The 17,738-nt window shown below is 53.5% G+C and overlaps 1 protein-coding gene across 3 annotated transcripts in view; it reads left to right on the top strand.

The window, feature by feature from the left end:
- LOC109570359 (SPRY domain-containing SOCS box protein 1) overlaps positions 1 to 17,350 on the top strand; it is a 134,794-nt gene extending 117,444 nt beyond the window's left edge. For all 3 annotated transcript variants that reach the window (XM_019976246.2, XM_019976248.2, XM_019976247.2), the window contains 2 exons: positions 5,658 to 6,488; positions 15,314 to 17,350. In XM_019976246.2, coding sequence (XP_019831805.2) covers positions 5,658 to 6,488; positions 15,314 to 15,441 — 959 coding nt within the window. In that variant the 3' untranslated portion in view covers positions 15,442 to 17,350. The remainder of the gene's footprint in view (positions 1 to 5,657; positions 6,489 to 15,313) is intronic.
- The last annotated feature ends 388 nt before the right edge of the window (positions 17,351 to 17,738 follow it).

Raw genomic sequence — 17,738 nt, 5'->3', positions numbered from 1 at the left:
TTGTTTTTCAGTCCCTCAGTCGTGTCTGACTCTTTGCAACCCCATGGACTGCAGCATGCCAGGCTTCCCTGTCCTTCAGTATCTCCCGGAGTTTGTTCAAACTCATGTCTGTTGAGTCAGTGATGCCTTCCGACTGTCTCATTCTCTGTTGCCCCTTCTCCTCCCGCCTTCAATCTTTCCCAGCTTCAAGGTCTTTTCCAGTGAGTCAGCTCTTCACACCAGGTGGTCAAAGTATTGAAGCTTCAGCTTCAGCATCAGTCCTTCCAATGAATATTCAGAGTTGATTTCCTTTAGGATTAACAAATAGCTACCCCATTTTTGCTGGGAAAAAATAAAATTTGAGATGTAAAAGCAGTGCAATTAGAAGTCTTGGGAAAACTTATTGTAGAAATACTGTCCTCTTTTGGGGGGATGGCTCCAGAGCTGTAACTGGGAATTCTTGTCCTGTATTTTAAATGCCCTGCTGTCTCCTTCATGTATATCTTCCTGTGTAAATTAAGTATTTATCCTCTGTTTGCTTTATAAGAAGTGACACATGTGGAAAGACTTTAGGAGTTGCTTTGAGAACAATTTTCTGTTGTGAATGTAGTGTGTTAAATCAGTGTATGTCCACCTTTTTATTCTGTTTTTGTGTGCTTAAACATCCTTTTCATTGCAAAACAGAATACATGCATTAAATTTTTTTTCAATTCAAAGAGTCCTTAAAGTTAATGCATCCCACCCCCCACTCTCCAGTATTAACTGTTGTGACAGTTTTGGTGTTTATTCTTCTAGACCTTTCTCTATGCCTATTAAAAATTCTGTTCTTACAAACGCCAGTTCGTGCTCTGCATGTTGTTCTCCAATTTGTTTTTTAAAATATAACAGTGTCATGTTACATGTCACGTTAAGTCAGCACATCTGAGGGGCCACCTCCTTCTCTCCACAGCTGCTGGAGTTCATGGTGCAGTGGGCATCTTTGCCCACATGTCCGTGTGCAGGGCTGCAGGGTTTTACAGACAAGACCCCTGGAAGCGTGGTCAGTGGGTGATTGCAGCATGTTTTACACCTTACTGGAGACTGTCACGTGGCACCTATATGACGAGAAGCATGTCCCAGTGGAGTCTGTCTGTCTGGGATACATGCCCACACCTGTACACAAACAGCCTTTCCCCCACATCTTCCCCTGTTCCTTGTGCATCCCACAAGGCTCGCTGGTCCCTCCATCAGCGATAGAAGCTTGTCGGCATTACTTTCCTCTTGCATAGTGAAAACCGTGGGTGTATGTGTTCTCAACCATGTGTGCCCAGGAGACAGATATCAGTGTGCCCTTCCCTCCCGCTTCAGAGAGGATTGCTGCCTTAGATCAGCAAAGGCTGAGTACCCTTCCTCCGGCCCAGGTCTTGGACTCCCAGACAGTGGGCTTCAGAGGTGCTTCTGACTCCTCCCCACTCACTGGGGGTCACTGTCCAGCTCTGGGCTTCCTTCCCGGCACGTCCTCCAATTCTAGATCTGGTTCCCCTGCCCTCTGAGAGCAGAGAGCCCACTGGAGGAGCCCAAGAAGCTGGAGGGAAGGTGCTGTGTGAGGCTTTGGTCTTCCTCTCGGTGGAGAGCTGTGGCCCCCAGCAAATCCTCTCTGAAGCCAGGCTTTGGGATAGGAGTGCTGTTCCCCAGACCCTAAGCCAAGAGCACGTAATTGGCTGCTGGTGGTGACAGTGGGAGGGGTTCATCCACTTAGCGCTGGGGGTCCACCTGGAATTCCATTGTGAATGGGCAGCTCTGGTGGGTTCTTAGAGTCCCGGGCCACCCCATCCCAGGAAAGACACTATGTGGAAGGCTCTTGCCCATTAGAGGGTCCGAGACACATCCCTTTTCACGGTGAACCATGAGCTGACTTTTGTCCCAGCATGATGGGTGTGGCATCCGGTGGGAGGGGTGTGTTCATGGTAGGTGGAAAACGTCCAAGCCAGTCAACCACAGGGCTTTGAAGATGTCCCTCCCCTCTGTTCCAGAGCTTCTTTTTTAATGTTTATTTTTAATTTTTTAAATATTTATTTATTTGGCTGTGTCAGGTCTTTGTTGCAGCACTTGGGATCTTTAGTTGTGGCATGTGGGATCTTAGTTCCCTGACCAGGGATCGAACCCCAGCTCCCTGCATAGGGAGTGTGGGGTCCTAGTCACTGGACCACCAGGGAAGTCCCTATCTCAGAAGTTTTTATCTCATTCCCTCTCCTGAAAGTAAATGCAGACTCCATGAGGCCTTGCCAGGCTTCTAGTGTGACGTGTGTGTGTGTGTGTGTGTGTGTGTGTGTGTGTGTATGCACCCGTGTTTGTGAGAGCTGTATCCCTCTGTGTCCCTCCTCGGGGGAAAGCGAGTCCATCTGCAGTACCAGTGTGAATCACAGTGTCCCTGTCCTGTGACTGTGACTGCCCACTACTCCTGCTTCCCTTCTCCTCCCACCCCCCCACTCCCACCCCAATACCCCCCAGGGTATGAGAGGAGATGGAACCCTCACAACCACGTGCTCTGCTCTGATCCTGGGGACGGGCTTTCCTCTTTGACACCCATCTTACAGAAGAGCAAACTGAGGCTCAGAAAAGCGTCGGATGAGTCTCAGGCAGAGGGCTGAAGATGAGAAGCCGCAGGAGCAGGGCTGGCAGAGGAATGATGCAGAGTCTGGAGGCTAGGATGGGAAGGAGCCTGGGGGGAGCACCCTGGCAGGCCATAGTCCCCAAAAAGAGGGCTAGTGGGTCCCTGCGGCCCCCAAAAAAGAGGGCTAGTGGGTCCCTGCGGCCACATTTGAAAGTAGACAGGAGATGGAGAGCAGGCAGTTGGCTGATTCGGACAGACAGCTGACCAGCTGCTGAGAGGTTACACTGTCTTTTCTGACCCCTCATTCTGGGGCTGGACTGACCTTGCTGCCACACGATTCCTCCCAGCAAACATCTCGTGCTTTCCTGCTGCCCTGATCCGTGTGTGGGGTTGGCCGACTACCTCCTGGTCTGCTCTTGTAAATAAAGTTTTATTGGAACTCAGCCAGGCTTCTTTATTTATGTGATGTCTGTGGCTGCTCTCAGGCGACAAGGCAGAGCTGAGGAGTTGCACAGAGACTCTTGGGCCCACAAAACCTAAAGCATTTACCAGCTCCCCCTTGACAGAGAGTTTGCTGATCCTGGTCCAGCTGTGTTGTGGTTCAATCACTTAGTCATGTCCGACTCTTTGCGGCCCCATTGACTGCAGCACTCCAGGCTTCCCTGGTCTTTACCATCTCCCGGAGCTTGCTCAAACTCATGTCCATCGAGTCAGTGATACCATCCAACCATCTCATCCTCTGTCATCCCCTTCTCCTCCTGCCTTTAGTCTTTCCCAGCGTCAAGGTCTTTTCTAGTCATTCAGCTCTTTGCATCAGATGGCCAGAGTATTGGAGCTTCAGCTTTGACATCAGTCCTTCCAATGAATATTCAGGGTTGATTTCCTTTAGGACTGACTGGTTTGATCCAGCTACAGTAGGGGTTACGTGTGTGCACAGGCCCAGATGTACTAGCCCACGAGCTCTCTCTGTCCCTCTCTCCCCCTCTCCCCCCACCACCCTATCAGCCCTTCCCTCCTTCCATCTCTGACTTGACCTCAACCTCCTTGCTATGGTCCTTCTCCATTCCCACTCATTTCTCCCCAAATATTTTAAATTAATGTGTTGGAAGGACTTTCCCACCACCACCCTTCCTTCCCACCTGCCCAGGTCTCCTCTCCCCCTACCCCATCCCTAGCCTCCCCCTCACTCTCTCCATCTGCTCTCATGGGTGGTGTGGGGTGGGATCTTTGACCCCATGAGATTCAGGGAGAGAGGTTCTTCCTGCTCTGAGGCTTGAGCCAGCTGACAAGAGGGTGATAGCCTGGAGGGTGAGAGGAATGACCTACTCGCTGAGATAAGGGGGTCCAAGCACTCCCACATGGGCATTTGCCAAGAGCCTGCCTCCCAGGACCCCTGGCCGCCTTGAGGATGGGGCATCTCTGGAGATCTTGTCCCAGCTGATGAGAAGAAAACAGTTCCAGATCGGAAGCCAATCTCACTGCAGATCCCTCCTGTCCTCCTGGTCCTGTGGGTCCCTGGGTGCCCAGTGGGGAGGCCAGTGGTCCCAGGTTGCCAGATCTTCGGCAGCCAGTCCCTGCCCTCATCCCCTGGCAGACGCTTCATCTTGTACCTTGGAGGGAAAATGACACGCTAACTGCAGCCCCACACTGGGCTCCCTTGTGTTGTCCTTGTCCCAGGCACCATCGTGCTCCTGGGAACAAGTGACCCTGTGATGCTTCTCCAGCAGCCAGGCACCCATGGCCTCTTGCCCAGCTCCTCTGTGTCCTCATTTACTCCTGTTTATGTAGCCAGGAGTCTGCCTGCTGCCTTGTCTGGCCAGTCCTGGGAGAGCATGAGAGCGTTCATGCTCAGTCATGTCCGACTCTTTGTGACCCCATTGACCGTAGCCCACCAGGCTCCTCCGTCCATGGGATTCTCCAGGCAAGAATACTGGAGTGGGTTTCCATGTCTTCCTCCAGGGGATCTTCCCTACCCATGGATTGAACCCATGTCTCTTGCATCTCCTGCACTGGCAGGTGGATTCTTTACCACTGAGTCACCTGGGAAGCCAGTCCTCGGAGCCTGTCCCCCAAACTAGGCAGCCAAGAGGCCCTCCCATGGGCCAGGGGAGTGGGAGGTAGTGGTTGTGATGGCAGGAAGCACCTTCTCTCTTGAGTGAGGCTCAGGAAATGGGGACTGGAGTGGCGGGGGTGACCAGAGTCCTATCTGTCCCACATTTCAGCCCCTCCTCCCAGTGCTGCCCACAGAGAGGACAGACAGTGGACTCTCCCCTCCGGCCTGTGGCTCTGATCTCCCTTAAAGGACACAGGGATGGTGTAGCCTGGGTGGAAATGAGTCGTCTTGGAGTCGGACTTCTTTCCCAGATGGGCTGTGGGGACTGGAGGAGCCAAACACTAGACACCAGTTGAAGAATGTGGGTGGGAGAGGATGGCTGTCTAAACGTGGGTCCAGAACCACTCAGGGGTGGTAGTGAGAGCCCTGTGCCCACCTGATTCTGGGCCAGCTGGGGGGGGGGGCGTTGATGTGCCCCCTGGAGCCACTGAGCCAGGAGTTTTATGCCCACCCTGGGGTTCCCTTCCCTAGTGTGAACTGGTGGTACATCCTCGGAGGTGGCTGTGCTGGAAGAGAGAGGAGGGACTGGGAATCAGCACCTCAAACGGTTTCTGCTGCCATGCAGGGATTCACCTGCCCTCCAAACAGCAGGTGCTGGGAGTAAGCCTCCCATTGCTTTGACCAGAGGAGACGCCCACTGCCCTGAGCTGACCTTGTGATCAGGCCAACTTGGCCTTCTGCCCTGAGAAACAGTGATGAATTCGCAAGCCTCAGGCTGGACACCTGACACAGTTGGGCGTAACACCTGCCCCCAAGGCCACCTCTCCACACAGACTTCCAGGTGCACGGCCCCCTCCTTTATGCTAACCTAGCTGCAGGGGCAGAGGGAATGTCACTCGGTGCAGAGGCTCCGGTCTGCCCGGAATCAGATGTGATGGGAGGGACATGCCTGTGTGATGTATGAACCTAGTGGATTTCTCCCCTTCTCTCTGCACCCCCAGCTCACCTCCTATTTCTCCTCCCACCCACTAGGCAGCACCGGATGCTCCACATCACCTAGCAGCCTCCCTCAGGAGTGCCATCCCGGCCTGATTGAAAACTGGAGAAGTGGCCCCGCCATTGATGAGTTTGTCTTGGGAGTTGGTGACCAGGTGAAACGGGAGGCCGACATGGGGCAGAAGGTCACTGGAGGGATCAAGACGGTGGACATGAGGGACCCCACGTACCGGCCCTTGAAGCAGGAGCTCCAGGGTCTGGACTATTGCAAGCCCACCCGCCTGGACCTGCTGCTGGACATGCCTCCCGTGTCCTATGACGTCCAGCTACTCCACTCTTGGAACAATAATGACCGCTCACTCAACGTCTTCGTGAAAGAGGACGATAAGCTCATCTTCCACCGGCATCCGGTGGCCCAGAGCACGGACGCCATCAGGGGCAAAGTCGGGTACACGCGTGGGCTGCACGTATGGCAGATCACGTGGGCCATGAGGCAGCGGGGCACCCACGCCGTGGTGGGGGTGGCAACGGCAGACGCCCCCCTGCACTCCGTGGGGTACACAACACTCGTTGGGAATAACCACGAGTCTTGGGGCTGGGACTTGGGGCGCAACCGGCTCTACCACGACGGCAAAAACCAGCCAAGCAAGACGTACCCGGCCTTTCTGGAGCCGGACGAGACGTTCATTGTCCCCGACTCCTTCCTAGTGGCCCTGGATATGGACGACGGGACCCTGAGCTTCATTGTGGATGGACAGTACATGGGAGTAGCTTTTCGGGGACTCAAGGGCAAAAAACTGTATCCTGTAGTGAGTGCTGTCTGGGGCCACTGTGAGATCCGCATGCGCTACTTGAATGGACTCGACCGTAAGTGTCCTTGGCTCTGTTTTTGGTGGTGGTGTCCCTGGCCTCCCTGTGCCCTGCTGGTCCTGGCTGGGCCCAGCTAAAAGTCTACAGTTGTTGCATTTAAATGTCTTTAAGTAGACACCCCAACTTTCAGATCCTCAGACTCTTGCCTTGCCTCAGATTAGATGAGATTTCTAGCTAGAGTCTGCAGATTACATGGCAGCCCCTCATGGCTGGATGGTGGATGGATGGATGGATGGATGGATAGATAGTTGAATGAGTGAGTGACTAAAGGAGTGAATGGATGAATGGAGGGGTGGACAGATGGACGGATGGATGGATGAATAAGTAACGGAGTAGATGGGTGGGTGGGTGGATGGTTGAATGAATGAAAGGGTCAGTGGATGGATGGTTGAATGGATGAAAGGATCAGTGGATGGATGGTTGAATGGATGAAAGGGTCAGTGGATGGATGGTTGAATGAATGAAAGGGTCAGTGGATGGATGGTTGAATGAATGAAAGGGTCAGTGGATGGATGGTTGAATGAATGAAAGGGTCAGTGGATGGATGGTCTTTGACAGATGTGGTCTGTTTCTGGTTGACCTGCCTCCAGGTTTGATCTGCAGTTGATCACCTTCTAGCACAGTAACCATCGTATTATTGAGCTGGGCTTTGCGTCCTGGGGGTACTAGGGCTGCCCACATAGTGAAAGCCAGTGACCTCTCATTCATTCGACAGCAGATATCCCCTGTACTCCATGGGGTACAGATGTTTCTCTTTGGAACCCTCCGCTGCCCATCTTTCCCTTGCTGCTCCTGGCAGGCTCTGACAGGGTGAGGGCAGTGAGCCCACAGCCAGGTGGGGTGTCCCCCTCACCTGTGTAGCCCAGCACTGTAGGTCCTCCTGGTACTGCTGGCAGGTGTGTATCCAGCAGGTAACCTCCCTGAGGAAGTCACTCAGACCCGGTCTAGGGAACCAGCAGGGCAAGTTCTGTGAGTCCCTCTCTCCACAAATCAGGCTAGAAGGTTCACAGCCACATCTACCCTGTGCAGGGATGGGCAGGGATTGGGAGCCCGGGACCCAGGGTCTCAGGGGAACCTGGCCTGTAGTCCTGCTTATCTCTTCCTAGTAGAGAGTGACTACAGCCCCAGGGAGTTCAGTGCCATCCCCCCGTTTTTGTAATATTTATTTATTTGGCTGCACTGAGTCTTAGTTGTGGCATGTGGCGTCTTCGATCTTCATTGCAGCATATGGAATCTCTAGTTGCAGCATGCGAACTCTTAGTCGCAGCATGTGGGATCTAGTTCCCTGACCAGGGATTGAACCCGACCTCCAAGCATTAGGAGCTCAGGGTCTTAGCCACTGGACCACAGGGAAGTCCTTTAATGCCTGCTCTGTGCAGACAGAGGAGTGAACTGTTGGGTCCAGGCTTCTGAGACTTGGTCTTTCCAAGAACGGGTCAGCCCTGGCCCCTCTGGAAACAGGTCCATCAGTGCTGATGCCGGGAGTGCACAGTTTTACTGCTTACATGCCCAGCTCTGGGACAGAAGGCAGACCTTAGAGCGGCCGGGAGGGGCCTGTTCCCCCATGGCGAATCAGGGCGTGCACGAACAGAACTGTTCCCCTGCTGAGTCAGGACAAGGCTCGGCGGTGGTTCTGCCAAAGCAGTCCTGGAGGCCCAGATGGGTGTGATCGGTCAATGCCCTGTCAGCTCTGCATTAGATGGGAGGTCAGATGTCTTTGCAATTTTTCTTGTTTGGGAAACTTAAAGGGATGGAGGCAGAGGGCATGTGTTATGAGAAGGCCACCCCTGAGCTGGACCCCGGGGTGGAGGGGGGAGACTGGAAGTGCCCAGAGGCTTAAGTCCCCTCCACACTCTTGGTGTCTGATGAGGATGCTCCTCTGTCCCCACAATAACGCCAGGCAGTGCCAGGGCCCCATTGGCTTCTAGCCTTCTACTCTCCTAATCAGACATGAATGGGCCCCACTCTGCACTGCTGGCTGGCTTAGGAGGATCCGGGTGGGAAAACCTGTGAGGGTAAGGCAGCAACCCCAACCTCTGCAGGGTGTTTGATCTTATGTCCTAGAAGGGTCACTTTGGCTGCTGTGTAGAAATGGATGGTAGGGGCACGAGGGGCCACCAGGAGGCCAGGGAGGAGCCCTGATGGTTGTCCAGAGGAAAGGTGCGGGTGGGGACGAGGGCCAGGGTGGGCACCGTGGACGTGGGGAAGTGACATTTGTGATGCTCACTCAGCATGTCACAGTGACTCTGCAGGTCTGGAGACAGGACAGTGGTCAGTGGAGATGGAGCTGAAAGCTCTAACCCTGGATGAGGTCACCAAGGAAAGGAAGGAGGAGAAGGCTGAGGCCCAGCCCTGGGGCGAGTCATTGTTTAGGGTGGATGATGAGGAAGGAAAAGTGGAGTAGCAGAGGCTGGGGGGAGGAGTAGTGTTCTGGACACCAAATGAAAAAAGGACTTCAAGAAGGACAAAGTCATGCCAAGTCAAGTACACTCAGCCAAGTCAAGTATACTCAAGACTTGTCCATCAGCTTTGGCGGTGAGGCGATGGCTGGTGACCCTGACGAGGGTCATCTGGATAGGGTGGGTTCAAAAGCCTGAGGAAGGGGCTGGTGTAGAGAGGAGGGGGTGTGGTTATTTCCTGGGGCCACAGGAAAAAATGACTGCCAACTGGGAGGCTTAAAGTAACAGAAATGGTGTTTCATCTCAGTTCAGGAGGCCAGGTATCTGAAACTAAGGTGTGGGCAGGGCAGTTCCTTCTCAGGGCTCTGAGAGTCTGTCCTGTCCCAGCACGCCTTGGTTTGTGGACACATCACTCAGTCTCTGCCTCCGTGGTCATGTGGCCTGCTCTGGTTGTGACCTCTTATAAGGACAGGGCTCATTCGACTCCAGTATGTGTGAGTGCTCAGTCACTCAGTCATGTCCGACTATTTGTGACTTTATGGACCGTAGGAGCCCACCAGGCTCCTCTGTCCATGGGATTTTCCAGGCAAGAATACTGCGGTGGGTTGCCATGCCCTCCTCCAGGGTATCTTTCCGACCTAGGGATAGAACCCGAGTCTCCTGTGGCTCCTGCATTGCAGGCGGATTCTTTACCGCTGAGCCACCAGGGAAGCCTTATTCCAATGTGACCTCATGTTAACCAGTTACATCTCCAAAGACCCTGTTTCCAGCAGGGTCATATTCTGAGGTTTTCAGATGGACTTGAATTTGGTGGGAGGGGTGCTGTCCCACCCACAGTTCCTTCCCCTCCCTGGGCTGCTGCCTTCGGGGGAAGAAGAGGCAGTTAGAGACAGAGCCCAGAGTATCTGTCAGGTGAGGTCAAAGGGCACCCAAGTCCTCTGCCCAGGAGGGTTTGCTTTACTCCCCAAGGCAGCTGAGGAAGAAGGGATGTCAGAGTCCACCCAGGGAACAGGGCATGACAGGCAGAAGCCCTGGCCAAGTCTGACCAGATACATATTCTTGGTGTCAGGCCTGGACTGGGCTCTGCAGTCTTCGAGCAATCTTCTTACTGCTCCCTGGGTCGTCTGGAAAGTCCACTCCCTCCTTCTCCACCCAGTCCCACTTCACCCAGCTGCCCGGTGCTGACCTCAGCAGGGAGCAGCTGTTTGCAGAGCGGGTCAGCCAGAGTTGTCAGAGTCCTGTTCACCCCTTCCCCCACCTCACCCCACCCTGGGTACTGCAGTGGGCATTTTGTCCTCCCAGTCTGCCTTCCCCCGAACGCCAGGTGGACCCTCCCCGGAAGAATCCCTGCCCCAGTGCCGGGACCCTGGGCTGAGCTGGCCTGGACAGGGCCAGAGCAAAGGCTGTGTGTCCTTGTGTGACCTCCACCACTGTCCAACCACCTCTGATCACAGACCACTTGTTCTGACTCTTCCTTGGGGCTCAAGGTCTCCGGGGCTGAGGCTGCAACCAGAGGGGCTGCTGTGTCATCTTGCTCTTTTCTGGGAAGAAGGGGCAGCAATGGCCATTGGAGGGGGAGACAGGGCCCAGTTTGGCTCCTAGGCCTGCCCACCCCACTCCCTGGAGAATCAGAAGGAAAGGCCTATTTTTTTTTTAAGCTGTGCTGTGTCTTCATTGCTGTGAGGGCTTTCTCCAGTTGCAGTGAGCAGGGGCTACTCTCTAGGTTCGGTGCTTGGGCTTTTCATTGTGATGGTTTCTCTTGTTGCAGAACACGGGTTCTAGGGCACTGTGGGCTTCAGTAGTTGCGACTCTAGAGCACAGGCTCAATAGCTGTGCTGCACAGGCTCAATAGCTGTGCTGCACAGGCTTAGTGTCTCTGCGGGATGTGGGATCTTCCTGAATTAGGGATCAAACCCGTGTCTCCTGCACTGGCAGGTGGATTCTTTACCACTTAGCCCAGGCTTTTTTTTTTTTTTAATATTTATTTGTTTGGCTGCACCGGGTCTTAGTTGTGGCCTGTGAGATCTAGCTCCCTGACTAGGAATTGAACCTGGGCCCCCTGCACTGGGAGCATGGAGTCTTAGCCAGTGGACCACAGAGAAGTCCCAGGAAAGGCCTATTTTCAAGCAGCAGACCAGCTGTCATTCAAAGGAGAGTCCTCCTGCACCTCTCCCCCCAGCTTTTAATGGCACCTCCCATTAAGGAGGTTCAGCATTTTCAAATTCTCCTTTTTCTGGTTCCCAGGACCTGGGAGCTGTGAAGGTGGTGGGTGGAAACGTCTCTGAACTGGGCACTTCCTGACTTGAGACGTACATCCATGACCTCACAGACCCAAAGTCCATTCACCGCCCGTGGACTGGACACAGAACCAGGCTCTGGGGTTGCGGGTGAGCATCTCTTGGAGAAGTAGGAGGTGACCCTGGCTGTGCATGTTCAAATCGTCTACCAGGTGGTTGCTCGTCGTGGAGATGTGGATGTGGGCACGTGGCCTTGTCCAGTTCCTTGTCCTTCTGCCCCCGTAAATAGCGCCAGCTTCACTTCCTGATTCCTGAGCCATACTCCATGCGGATGGAGCCGGATACAGACCCTACAGCCCCACACTCCCCACCCTGGGTAAAAGGACTGAGGGCGGGAAGGCCTTCTGGGTCCTGGTAGTGACCAACCAGAATCTGTGGGACAGATGTTTTTCCTGGCATGATGTCCACATCCATCTCTGGAGCCTTGCACTCGGTCTCTGCAATCAGACCAGGACCCCGGGCATTATAGTCTTGCCTCCTGCAAAATTGGCAATGGGTGGGGTGAGGATGACCTGCTGTTTAGAAACATTTCTTCCTGAGGGTGTTGATGAGCTGATTTGATACCCATTTAGCCAAGAGGTGAGGATGGGAACTCCCTCTCAGCCCTTCCCACGGCCCAGCAGGCTCTCCATCATAGTCAGTGGCTTTTGAAGCTTTCCCAAGTGTCTTCAGACATGAGGGGAAGCCCCTCTGGGGCTGAGCCACATCCTTGAATGAGGCAGTGCTGGAGGAGGATGGAGGAGAGTTTCTGAGTGGAGGCATGCGTGCTCAGTTGATTAGTCATGTCTGATTCTTTGCAACCCCATGAACCGTAGCCCACCAGGCTCCTCTGTTCTTGGGATTCTCCAGGCAAGAATACTAGAGAGGGTTGCCATTTCCTTCTCCAGGCGACCTTCCTGACCCTGGGATTGAAGCTGTGTCTCCAACATCTCTTGCATTGGCAGGTGGATTCTTTACCACTGCGCCTCCTGGGAAGCCCTCTGAGTGGAGGAGAGGAGCCCAATTCCCCACTCAGAGGCTCAGAGGACCACTCGCTCCTCATCCTGGCATTGCTGGACTTCAGGCTCAGCCAATGGGACTCTGGGGAGCGTCTGGTCCAGACCCCTCGTCTTCCATCTGGGGAAGCTGAGGCCTGTGGGAAGGGAGCCATTTGCTCGAGGTCAGGCTGCTATGCAGGTGAAGGTGAGGGGCTGGGGTTGGGGTCCCCGAGGCAGGTCCAGTGAAGGAGACCAGGTCTCTGCAGGCCAGCAGGTGGGATGATTCCATCCCGACCCACCAGGAGTCTGTGGGATCCTTGACCCGAACATATGGAACATCATTTAGTTAATCCTTCCTCCAGGAAAGGCCCCGTTTCAAAGCTTTCCATGAAAAACATCTACCACTTCCATCCTGTCTCCTGGGCTTCCCTGGTGGCTCAGACAGTAAAGAATCTGCCTACAATGTGGGAGACCTGGGTTCACTTCCTGAGTTGGGAAGATCCCCTGGAGGAGGGCATGGCTACCCACTCCAGTATTCTTGCCTGGAGAATTCCATGGACGGAGGAGCCTGGCAGGGTGGCTGCATGGGGTCTCAAAGAGTCAGACATGACTGAGCAAATGACACTATTAGGACTATCCTGTCTCCTGGGACTGCCCAGGGGAGATAAAGAGCCATTGTCTGTCTTCTTTTAAAGCCTGGAATTTCATAAATGCCCTGTCAAGCCTAAGATGTATTCTTTTTTTAAATAACAGCTTTACTGTGATATAATTCACATGCCATGCAATTCACCCATTAAATTGCACCGTGTGGTGACCTCTAGCTCACTAACAGCTGTGTAGCCTCTGGTGTGGTTCATCTTAGAACACTTTCATCATCACCAAAGGGAACCCCTACTCAGTCATTCCCTATTTCCCCAAAAACCACCAGCCTTAGGATTTGGTCTTCAGTCACTGAATTTTTATTTATTTATTTATATTTTGGGCCACACAGTGCGCGGTTTGCCGGATCTTAGTTCCCTGACCAGAGAAGGCAATGGCACCCCACTCCAGTACTCTTGCCTGGAAAATCCCATGGATGGAGGAGCCTGGTAGGCTGTAGTCCATGGGGTCGCTAGGAGTTGGACACGACTGAGCGACTTCACTTTCACTTTTCACTTTCATGCATTGGAGAAGGAAATGGCAACCCACTCCAGTGTTCTTGCCTGGAGAATCCCAGGGACGGAGAGCCTGGTAGGCTGCCGTCTATGGGGTCGCACAGAGTCAGATACGACTGAAGCGACTTAGCAGCAGCAGCAGCAGTTCCCTGACCAGGGATTGATCCCAAGCCCTCGGCAGCATAAGCACCAAGTCTTAACCACTAGTATGTGACATATGTGAAAGTCACAGTTGTGTCCAGCTCTTTGTGACCCCATGGATTATACAGTCCATGGAATTCTCCAGGCCAGCATACTGGAGTGGGTAGCCTTTCTCTTCTCCAGGGGATCTTCCCAACCTGGGGATCAAACCCAGATCTCCTACACTGCTGGCAGATTCTTTACCAGCTGAGCCACCAGGGAAGCCCAAAAATACTGGAGTGGGTAGCCTATCCCTTCTCCAGCGGATCTTCCCGGCCCAGGAATTGAACTGGACCACCAGGGAATTCCCAATGACTGAATTTTTAAATATTCTTTTTAATATTCTGAGACACACTGGTGAATATTAAAGAACTTTTGTCGCTTTTTAATTGGTGGAATGGGATCTCAAGGGAAATGCTGGGGGTTTTCTCAGTTTTTCGGTTTGACCTTTTGTTTTGTTCACAAGGAGGTTTGGGGAGACTGTGGACAAGGTCACAGATCCACTCACTTCAGCTCTTTGTGTGTCCAGGACCCCATGGCGGGGAGGGACCCCGAGCCATTCATCTGTGCTCACCTGTACCTGGCTTCATGGGTGAGAGCAAGGAGTCAGCCATGGGGGTCAGGAGAGCAAGGAGTCAGGCATGGGGGGAGAGGAGATGAGCAGAGCCCACGACAACTCAGCAGCCTCTGGGGCCTTGGAGGGCATGACTTTCTGGTTCCTTCTGGAGCAGAGGGTTTATCTGAGACGCAGGCTGTGTGGAGCCTGTCTTGCAGGAAGCTAGGTCTTAGGCCCTCCCAGGGACACGAGGGCAGAGGTGCCCTTGCAGGCTGCTACCAGAAGGCCCTTGGGATCCAGGTTCCTGATGCAGCTCTACCATGAACTGGGCCCCGACTGCAGGGGTTTGGACCCCAGCCTGTAATCCTGGCGCTTCTTCAGCCCCCTCTGCACCTGAGTGCCCTCAGCTGTAAAATGGAGAGGAGAACCGTCCCTGTGAGCAGTCAGGTTAACATAGAATGATTCTCCTCCTGAAAGACCAAGTGGGGTCTGAGACTGGATATATGCAGGGGAGAGTCCATGAAGAGGGCCTCTAGTTCAGTGGCTTAGAGCTAACCCTGATCCTAACCCTTGCTCCTTGTCCTGCCAGTGGTGTGGCCCTGGGCTAGTTATTTGGACTCTATCCCTCAGTTTCCTCATCAATAAAATGGGGATGATGATCATGGTATGTGATTATTAGATCATTCATAACAGACCATCATGGGGATTAAATGAGGGCTTACAAGGGGGCCTGGCCCAGTGAGTTTTCTGTGTTAGCAATTAATAACTCATTTAAAATGTAAAATGAGACAGAAATCAAACCAATATTGTAAAGCAATAATCAATCAATTAAAAATAAATAATTTTTTTTAAAAAAAGGTAAAATGAGGGGAGCCTTTGGTGGTCCAGAGGTTAGGACCCCGCGCTTTCATTACCGAGGGTCCAGGTTCCATCCCCGGTTGGAGAACTAAGATCCCATAGGCCACACTGCATGGCCAGAAAAAAAAAGTAAAAGGAGTTCATTTGTAGTCATCTGGGTATGAAAACTAGTATCCAGACTTCCATGGTGGTCCAGTGGCAAAGAGTCCGAGTCCCCAATGCACAGGGCCTGAGTCTGATCAACCAAGACCCTGTGCAGCCAAATCAATAGATCAATAAACATTTTTTTTTAAAAAACGTCGGGTATCAGTAAGTGATGCTGTTGCTGCTGTTGTTGGTGTTTGCTCTCAAACCACCCAGAGCCATTCTAACAGGCGTCCTCTCTCTCCTCCTATCCGCAGCGGAGCCCTTACCACTCATGGATCTCTGCCGTCGCTCGGTGCGCCTGGCCCTGGGGAAGGGGCGCCTGGGTGAGATCCACGCGCTGCCACTGCCCGCCTCCCTCAAGGCCTACCTCCTCTACCAGTGATGCTCCGCCTGGGACCGCCAGCACAACCACCCCCCCGGTGCCAACTCACTGAGCCACCACAGCGCCACGAGCCTTGGACCGGCGTCCGAGGCGTGGGAGGAAGTCCCGACTTCCTTTTCATCCTCCCTGGCTGCCCAGCCGGACACAGACGGCTTTGGATACGGGCCCTTCTGCTCCCCTTCTGGACCTTGGCAGAAGTCCCCCGCATGCCATATCACAGCCCCTCCTTGGAAAAAACACAGAGGATAAACTGCTGCCCTGAGCTCTTACCTACTCTTGGGGTGGCCTGGGTGCTCCCCACACCTGCCGGGACCCCCCGGTGCCGAGAACAGATCCCAGGGGTGCGAAGAGGTGCTTAGATGAGGGCCAGCACCCGCCCAGCAGGGCAGCCGCAGCGGACGAAGCTCAGGATGTCAGAAGCTCACCATGGCCACCGAGGCAGAAACCAAAATGGGACCTGCCCTAGGCACATGAGCACCCAGCATCAGTCCTGGCTGCCGGAGCCTCCAAACCCTGTATTTATTCTTTTAACAGTAACAAAAGCCATTTATTTATTCCATTTAGAAAGGACACTTTGTTCGGGTCACTTCTCTCTGGAGTGTTCTGTTGCTTTGCTTCCACCTGCCCCTTCCTGGGATGTGTGTGCCTCACTGGCCCTTTCGCTGGGTCATGTTTGTGATGTGTCCCCATGTGGGCACAGGGGGACCTCTGTGTGGGCCCCTCGATCTACAGTTTCCAGGGGGCTCTGCTCCTGAGTGCCCGAGCGGGCCCCTGAAAGGGCACCTCACGTGCAATAATGAGTGTCTTAGGGACCTGTCTGCAAGGGCGGTGGCAGCTCCCCGCGTCCCCCCAGATAGCCACTTGTCACTCAGGCTCATCCATTTTTGCACGTGGTTTTATTTTTTTAGTCTTCTGTGGGGTTTTTTGGTGTGGGTTTGGTTTCATTTTCGCTTTCCTACCTGAGATTTGCCACACGAATACACGGAAGCTCTGGCTTCCCCTGTCGAGAACCTGCCGAAACAAGACGGGGGATGAGTGGGTCTGAGAGGCCAGGGGCAGGGCAGGCGGGGGGGGAGACCAGAGCAGAGTTGTGTGTCCTCGAAGCCAGTGCCTGTCTCCGCTTGGTGCCCCTGTCCGGGCTCTGGGCTGAAGTGGAATAGCCTCGGTTCATCACAGTGCCCCAGAGCCGTGGGGTAGGGCAGGGTGGGGTGGGGCGGGCAGCCTGCAGTGGGGGGGAAGCACCCTCCCTTGCACAACTCCCCCACGTAGCAGACCCCAGCACCTGCCACCAAGTCACCTTTTCTTATGTCTTGAAGTCCACCCTCTTAGAATCTGCCTTCTGTTCATTTCTGTACAGGTACAATAGATGACTTTATTTGTTTAAAATGTTTAATATATATGCATATATATTTGTCCGTAAAAAATATGTTTTAAACAGCTGCTGTAGGGTACCTTTTAAAAAAAAAAGTCTTCCAGTGGAGTATATTTTTTAAAGCACAAAATTGGTGCCAAGACTGGGTGAGGAATGTAAATGTCCCCTTGCTATTCGGAGGTTTGTTTTTCCCCCAGTGGGTGGGAGGAACCAAACCTGAGACGTTTAAAGACTGTCCTCGCTCCTGTTTCAGGGTGGGCCATGTTCTGATGAATGTTACACATGAGAGGGTCTCATTAGACAGATCTCAGCCTTATCGCCTTGACCCAGTCGTCTCCCACAGACGCTGGACAAACCCCCGGGCTCCTTGTTGTCTCTCTGCACCCCTGACACCCCAGCTCCCCGAACCTCAGTCCCATCTGTCTTTCCTCTCAGCCCAGAGCCTTGTGGCCTGTACAGTTTTGAAACTCCTGTTCTATTTTATGATGGTTGATAATAGTCAGTAACCTAATAAAGGAAAGTTTATTAAAATACAAAGGCGCTTTGGAGTCCCTCTTTGAGCTCTGTGCTGTGCTGTGCCTAGTCGCTTCAGTCGTGTCCGACCCTTTGCGACCCCATGGACTGTATCCTGCCAGGCTCCCCTGTCCATGGGATTCTCCAGATGAGAATACTGGAGTGGGTTTTCATGCCCTCCTCCAGGGGATCTTCCCAAACTTTGATCTTTAGGGGAAGGGAAAGGGCATGACGAACCCCTCCCGGGTCCATGGTTTCCAACAACAGATAATGGGGTGACCCCCCAGAGCCCTTGGAGGAGGGTGGAGTGTCAACAGGGGTCCCAGATGGAGGAAGAGAATCCCAGAGGGATGATCCTAGAACATCCCCATCCTTTTCAGAAGTTCTTGAGCCTGTAGCTCAGAATTAGGGA

Source organism: Bos indicus, chromosome 16, assembly GCF_029378745.1.
Source record: "Bos indicus isolate NIAB-ARS_2022 breed Sahiwal x Tharparkar chromosome 16, NIAB-ARS_B.indTharparkar_mat_pri_1.0, whole genome shotgun sequence".
NCBI classification, from domain to species: domain Eukaryota; kingdom Metazoa; phylum Chordata; class Mammalia; order Artiodactyla; family Bovidae; genus Bos; species Bos indicus.
This window is presented reverse-complemented; position numbering and strand designations above follow the sequence as displayed.